This window comes from Orbicella franksi, chromosome 15, assembly GCF_964199315.1.
Source record: "Orbicella franksi chromosome 15, jaOrbFran1.1, whole genome shotgun sequence".
Classification (NCBI taxonomy): Eukaryota; Metazoa; Cnidaria; class Anthozoa; order Scleractinia; family Merulinidae; genus Orbicella; species Orbicella franksi.
Window position 1 is genome coordinate 21,229,455 of NC_138159.1, and position 7,699 is coordinate 21,237,153.

The 7,699-nt window shown below is 40.9% G+C and overlaps 1 protein-coding gene across 1 annotated transcript; it reads right to left on the reverse strand.

The window, feature by feature from the left end:
• Positions 1-708: 708 nt before the first annotated feature.
• On the reverse strand, positions 709-4,803 carry LOC145469456 (tubulin alpha-1 chain-like). Its single transcript, XM_081453178.1, has 5 exons — positions 4,494-4,803; positions 2,802-2,950; positions 2,004-2,396; positions 1,596-1,883; positions 709-1,432 (listed from the first exon to the last, which is right to left on the reverse strand). The coding sequence occupies exons 1-5, from the start codon at positions 4,612-4,614 to the stop codon at positions 1,130-1,132; spliced, it is 1,254 nt and encodes a 417-aa protein (XP_081309304.1). The 5' UTR covers positions 4,615-4,803; the 3' UTR covers positions 709-1,129.
• Positions 4,804-7,699: the final 2,896 nt, after the last annotated feature.

Sequence of the window (7,699 nt, forward strand, 5' to 3'; positions counted from 1 at the left end):
ATCACAGGATGGACATCACTTTCCATAATTATATAACTTATATCATTAAAGCTACTCCTTATGTTTCAAAACCAGCCTTCGTGTGTACTGATGTACTGTAAAAGAACCTTCCTCTCCATTTTTGTGTCTGAGATTTTTGCTTAATCATAAAGTTTAAACCTTACATAAAAACACTGTCAACTTTTTCGGACGAAAGGTAGGCAAAAACTGCTTTTTTATCCGTTCGAAGTTGGCCCCAAAATTCGCGGTCATCTTGGCGCGGCCAAAACCCTTGTGGCGTCAGTGGTTGTATTACTCTCCTGTCGTGCTGAAAAGAGCGATCATAGGAGAAGACTAGTGTTCTTAACCAAAAAAAAAAAACCACTTTAGGACATCTCAGAACTGTAGAGAGGTGTCAGCAACAGTAGCCTTACAATTGAGGAGGAGAAGACTCGATCCTGTGGCCTTTTTCTCTTAAACTGGATATTTCCAAGAATTTTCTGCATTATGTGAACAACCAAACGAGTCCGAGTATTGAAACAGTTCTATTGTTCTCAAAGCACAAAATGTTCGCGATTCTTAGTCAAATGCAGTGATGGTTACAGAACTTGAGCTAAGGGCGGGGGGGGGGGGGGGGCGAGGGGCGGTTTTGTTTTGCTTGCCCTGCCGGCTTTTCTTCCCTCTGTGATTTTTTTTCTTTTTTTCAGCCAAAATAAGGGGGGCCCGGACGTTAATCTCTTTTTAATTCGCATGAATCTCCACTGCAAGCTAGTTCCAGTCGAATACCGACAATACGAATGTGGCCTATTGATACCACCGGCTTGTCGGACCCTTCAACGTCCAATGGAATTTTTCTGAGCAATTGTCTTAGCTTAGAAAACTCCAGACCTCATCTATATTTTTTCGCACTTAAAATAGATCGCAGATTTCCATACTTTATCAAGAATTTTCCTGTCGGAATTATTTTGGAACAACGGAACTTATTCAAACTCTTGAGGTGGGTTAAAATGAGAATTTGACAATCACATAACTCTGAATCATCTCTAAAGTGGACTTAAACACCAAAAATAAACAAAGATAATTACAGAACAAAATCTTTTATTGCAACGATAATTGTTCTGGCAACAAGCTGACGTGAATGATCACGTGACTAGTATTCTTCTCCTTCCTCCTCCTCGCCTTCAGCATCAGTAGAGTCCACACCAACTTCCTCGTAATCCTTCTCCAATGCTGCCAGATCTTCACGAGCCTCAGAGAACTCTCCTTCTTCCATACCCTCACCCACATACCAGTGGACAAAAGCACGCTTGGCGTACATCAGATCAAACTTGTGATCCAGACGGGCCCAGGCCTCAGCAATAGCTGTAGTGTTGCTTAACATACACACAGCGCGTTGAACCTTGGCCAAGTCACCGCCAGGAACAACTGTGGGAGGCTGATAGTTGATGCCAACCTAAATTAAACAATCTCCATTTATTATCATATCCCTCCTCGATTTGAACGATAAAAGCATAGAATGGAAGAAAAGGACAGGTATAGCAACATAGCCTAAATTACCAGGAACATTTTAGGGCCACAAATAAGCTGATAAATATTTTAAATCTCGAATTACAAACCTTGAAGCCAGTTGGGCACCAGTCCACAAACTGAATAGTTCTCTTGGTTTTGATTGTCGCAATAGCTGCATTCACATCCTTGGGTACCACGTCACCACGGAACAGCAAACAGCAGGCCATGTATTTGCCGTGACGTGGGTCACATTTAACCATCTGATTGGCTGGTTCAAAGCAGGCGTTAGTAATTTCAGCAACACTCAACTGCTCGTGGTAAGCTTTCTCAGCAGAGATGACAGGAGCATAGGTGGCCAGAGGGAAGTGAATACGCGGGTATGGCACCAAGTTGGTCTACAAAAGTGAAATATCAAACGAAATTTTATCCCTGGATTTTAACATCTTACAGTGAAATTCCTATGTAACTAGAGGAATGAACTAAGTTTCAAAAAAGTATCTGTAGCTGGTAAATACCTGAAACTCAGTCAAGTCAACATTCAGGGCACCATCAAAACGGAGTGAAGCTGTGATGGAAGATACAATCTGTCCAATCAATCTGTTCAGGTTGGTGTATGTTGGTCTTTCAATGTCCAGGTTACGACGGCAGATGTCATAGATGGCCTCATTGTCCACCATGAAGGCACAATCTGAGTGTTCCAAAGTTGTGTGAGTGGTCAGAATAGAGTTATAAGGCTCGACAACAGCTGTCGCAATTTGTGGCGCTGGGTAGATTGAAAATTCTAGCTTGGATTTCTTTCCATAGTCAACAGATAAACGCTCCATAAGCAGAGATGTGAATCCAGAGCCAGTACCTCCACCAAAGGAATGGAAGATGAGAAAACCTTGCAAACCAGTGCATTGGTCAGCCTGACAAGAAAGACAAACCAAAACATCAGTCATTGAGCATACATTGACTTCCCAGGGTAAAGACTACAACGAACCAGAGAACGCCACTCTTTACATATAAACTACTTATTAACCGAGAGTGAGGTCTTTACGGGAAAATCTCCAACCGAGACCTTGCCGTATTGAACGAGCGATAGAAATGTTAATACGGCAAGGGGGAGGTTTGAGATTTTCCCGAAAAGACCGAACGTTCGAGGTTAATAAGTTGTTTATTATGTGTCTTTTTGCTTTGGTTTTGCAGGCCCGTAATCGGTCCGTGGGCATTAGGGGAGAATAATGCTCTATAACTAGCCAATCAGAGCTCGCGTTATATCGGTTACAAACACTAGCCATATAATAAATGTACGTAAGGTTTCTATGGCTTACCAATTTTCTGATTCTGTCAAGAACCTGATCAATCATTTCTTTTCCAACTGTGTAGTGACCACGAGCATAGTTGTTAGCGGCATCCTCTTTGCCAGTTATCAACTGTTCTGGATGAAAGAGCTGTCTGTAGGTACCAGTACGAACTTCATCTTTAACATAAAATTATTATCATCATCAGCAGCAACAGCAGTAGCAGCAGCACCACCACCATTTTCATTATTAGTATTATTTGTCATTGGCCGTTTTCACACTAGAGATGGATAATCCGTCCAAGGCGGGTTATCCGTCCAGCACGGATAATCCGTCTTAGTGTGAAAACGGAACGATGTTTATTTTAGACGGATAATCTGTCTATTTTTATCCGTCTAAACTAAACACCGTTCCGTTTTCACACTAAGACGGATTATCCGTTTCTAGTGTGAAAACGGCCATTATTATTATTATTATTATTATTATTATTAATTATCATTATCTGACCGCACTGAGTAGAAATTAAAAAAAATTCTATCGAATGGAGAATTTTCGCGCGAACGGCCTTAAGCGCTTATTCGAGGATTGCTTTTTATTATTATTATTATTATTATTATTATTTTCAAGAATGGGTTGGCTTTTTCACAAGACAAATTGGACACAACATCATCATTCTACACTTTATTTAAGAGTAGTTGCCTATAATCGAGAAACATTCAACTCGAAAAAGCAATCCTCGAATAAGCGCTTAAGGACGTTCGCGCGAAAATTCTCCATTCGATAGAATTTTTTTTAATTTCTACTCAGTGCCGTCAGATAATGAGCTACTTGCGTCAGAAATGCGAAAAAAAAAAATTGGGGGTCACCGACTTCGTTTCAAAGATAAAGCGTGTGGAAAAGTACCCTGATTTTAAAAAATTGGCGCACGTAATTCAGCATGGTCTACAGGGGTTTATAGTTAAAAATATCGAAGGCGAGTCAACGGAGGCAAACGATCTTAGTCACATTTTGTAGAAGTGGATCTGTTGCGTAAATAATTCCAAATGTTACTAACGTTTTTACAAAACTTAACTCTTTAAGAAGCATTTAAAACCGTCGCACAGATAAACGAAGAGCTAAAAAGAACGGAATTCGATGGTGCATTTTGCAAAATATTCAAACTTCTAGTCGATAGATTTTCTTAATTTTTTGCCAAGGGTAGACAATCGGTAGAGAAAATGAGCCATCAAAAGAAAAATAGGGGTCACCGAGCGTCCGAGATCGTTAAGTCCAGTGTCCCGCCCCGATCGCTTCGCCCATTCTTCTGTTTCGCGCTCGCCGAATGTTTTTTTTTTCGTCCTCGCCTGGAGCCTGTTCGCAGGCTACGCTTAATCCTGAAAAATGGTGTGGCGTTAATTCGGAACATTTGAAAACGAGCTATTTGTTTGAAATAAACATAGCTGCATCTGAGTGTTAAAACTGTACAAGTTTCGCTAGATTCCGAGCACAGTTTTATTTGTTAAGTAATACATATGATGATTCAAAGCGTACAGTCCGTGACGGGACGTACTCGACAAATGGTGTTAAAAAATATTTTTATTTATTCCCAAGCTTTCACTTTGCGCCAGAAGCATGATCAATTCTAACGTGTGACTATGAATAAGAGAAAAGCAGTCGAAAAGTTATTTATACATCTGGATGAACATGTACACGCATCGAAGATGAGATGCCTTTTTAACTTACCGACAACTGTTGGTTCTAAGTCAACGAACACGGCACGAGGAACGTGTTTTCCTGCTCCAGTCTCGCTGAAAAACGTGTTAAAAGAATCATCTCCTCCGCCGATAGTCTTGTCGCTCGGCATTTGGCCATCAGGCTGAATTCCATGCTCCAGGCAGTACAACTCCCAACAAGCGTTGCCGATCTGAACTCCGGCTTGGCCAACGTGTACAGAAATACATTCACGCTAAAAGTTAAAATGGAAGGTAGCATTTGCGATAATTCGCTACTTGTAACTATTCTAGAGCCCTCATGCGAAGGCAAGATAAAGCAATTCTCTATGCGGAATAAGACAAGACGACATTTCTGTTTTCACTTACCATGTTTACGGTTAAATTGCAGTGATTAACTTCCCTCGAAAAGGCGACGCTTGCAATTCAAGGCAAGAAGTTTTCTGGTCCTAATATTGATTCAGGTTACCCTTATACCAACCGTATTTGCATAGCAAACACGTGTTGGTATGATACCATCACGTATATGACGAGTTTTGACCAATCAGAGAGTTCCAATAAAAAAATTAACAATTATTCCCCCGAGTCCCGCCGAGCACGGCTTATTCAACTCTTTTCTGTCCCTTTGTGTTTTAGAAACCGTTCTGAAAAGGTGCCAAAATGATTGAACCCTCCTCGGATTAGCTTTTACAGCGAAATTAATTGATATTTCTATAGAAAACATTGATTGGAGAGACGAACTTCCTATTTTCACTTAAATTAACTTCCAATTCAAGCAAAGTACCACAAATAAAAGAAAAAGGAATTAAGGAAAATGAACGAAACTACGAGAGTAAACTATTTTCGAGTTGCCTTTTGCCTCTTTGGCAGAACGAGTCTTCGAGCGGAACCATTCATATGAAAGTCTGTTCGCCTTGTTACTAATTTGCATGCAAGTCAAACCATTTTCGCATGAGACTCGTTTTGAAACAGAGGCTAGGTTACAAATGCTTTGCGAACAGCTTTCACGTTCGTAATAAATTAAATGGAAAAGTGAGAAGGCTAAGCAATAACAGATGACCGGCTGTTTTTACAGTGAGTCTATCAGTAGTTTGCCAGACAAACGAGGCGAAAAGAGAGGGTCCCCAATAGGTTTGGCGGGATGCGGGATTTGGCTTTTTTTCGCAGTGATATTTGGGATTTGAGCTGAAAACAGGGGCGGGAAGCGGGAAGTAAAATTACGAGCGGGAGCGGTATTTCGTGTTTTTATAGGATTGGGATGTGGGATTCGTAAGGGAAACAGAGCGGGAGATGGGATTTTAATTCTTACATGACTTCATAAATTGTTATTTGAGCAGCGCAAAAACCACAAGCTGGCAGAAACGAACCTTTTGTGCGTATAGCTGCGTCAGGTTTCAAGTAATGAATAGCAACGACTCTGTACCCTGTCATGTTCTGCCATACATGCATCATGAGATTGGCCGGGTCCTACTAGAGCGGATTCAAATACTTCCAATTTTTAACCAGGAAAAAATTGGCAAAAATTAGCAAGTTCCAAATTTTGGTAATGGTCGCGTTAGACCAACATCTGTCCATTTCTGACATTTTCGACACTTGCGTCTGCAATCTTGCCCCCCCCCCCCCCCCCCCCAACCCCCGATCCTTTCTAGTTTTTCTAGTCTTTTGACCTTTTCCGGAGCGCTTGTCTTGTTTTGACCAGGATGGCCACACCGGATGGCGGTGATAGTGATTTACCGTACGGTGCGCCATATATTACGGAAATGATGCGCGAGCAGGAATTCCTTCATTCGGAAAGAAAAGAACTGAGCCTAGATTTCAAGGAAAGTGATGGCGCTGAAAGCTTTGAAAGAAACTGTCAAGTGTATTTACGGGCTATCTCTTAAATATGGGAATGAACAATTTTTTTCTTTCACTGATACGTGGACAAAAAAAACAAAACCGTAAATTAACCGTTTACGGAAAGAAACGTTATAATCATTTGTGTTTACTTATCTGCTACCCATTGAATTCTTTTGTGATCTTTTATACGATATCTATTTTTATAACGTTTCTGTGTTAACAATTAAATTAATTACTAATTTAACAAATTAATAAGTAACGCAGAAACGTCTTCGAATAGTTGGCGGGATCGGGATTTCCAGGCAAAAAAGGGCGGGATGGCGGGATTAACAGGAAAAAATGGACGGGAAAGCGGGATCTGAGAACCCTATTGTGGACCCTCAAAAGAGATCCCGGGGAAAAGGATCAATGACCCTTTCTCCTAGTTTGTATTTCTTTTAAAACCAACGAATACTTGACCGCAGACTGAAGTGTAACAGATGAAACTGATCTTTACCAGCCACAATTGTAGACTCATCAAGCTGAGTGATATTTTGATACCTGAAAGCGTTTGGAACCTTGCACGAAACTTGATCCGTTCCGCGCTTCTTTGGTCTCCGTTTCTGTCTGGTTTCTATTAGGTTAGATTTCCGCCCATTTCCCAAAACAGCGGCTTGTAGTCGAGCCTAGGTTTCTATTTTATTGATATATTTTCATTGTCTTATGTATTTATACGCTACAATAAGCATTTTTTAAGCGTGAAAATGTTGCACCCAAGAAAAAAGGGTGCTATATTACACCCCTACCCCCTTAACGTCCAGCTCTCTACAAATGTTCCTTCTGTTTCTTTTTCCTCTTGGAATTTCTTACCGTATTTTCAGTCCGAAGCAGCTCTAAAACCCATACTTTAATAGGTGACATGTTGTCGAGTTTATAACCATTGTCGACTGTGAAATCAATTTTAACTTTCGGCAAAGATTACAAAATAAACACAAAGGTCCATTAAGTCTAAGAAGTTACAGTACTAATAAAACAATCATTTGAAAGGTAAGCAGGCAGGTGTTAAGCCTCCAAGGCAGAAGCTCTCTGGACCCGAAGAGCGACTGCGAAGAAGGCTAGCAAGTGTTAAGAAAGCCATTAAGATGTCGCGTTACACATATAGACAGTTTCCTTCCTGGTGTCGAAATGAAGAATTTTGGTAAAGCCGTGCCGTACGTAATCTTGATTCTGCGCGGAAATGACCATCCCTAAACTGCATCCTCTGCTGTAATCCATCTTCCTCTTTGTAAGGTATGTGACGTACATTATATCTTTTGAAAATGGACCGCGGGGGGAGGGTCGAGTTGAGCAAATACCAAAAAGCGAAATCCTGTGCTGCAAAAAGGTAGAGAAAAACAGTCG

Bases quoted from the DNA above. Each gene is read 5' to 3' on its own strand.
- LOC145469456 (XM_081453178.1), bottom strand. From the start codon at position 4,614: ATGCCGAGCGACAAGACTATCGGCGGAGGAGATGATTCTTTTAACACG. The intron at 2,951-4,493 runs GTAAGTTAAAAA...TTTATGTTAAAG, and splicing joins CTTAGAACCAACAGTTGTCG to ATGAAGTTCGTACTGGTACC. The intron at 2,397-2,801 runs GTAAGCCATAGA...CTTTCTTGTCAG, and splicing joins TTGACAGAATCAGAAAATTG to GCTGACCAATGCACTGGTTT.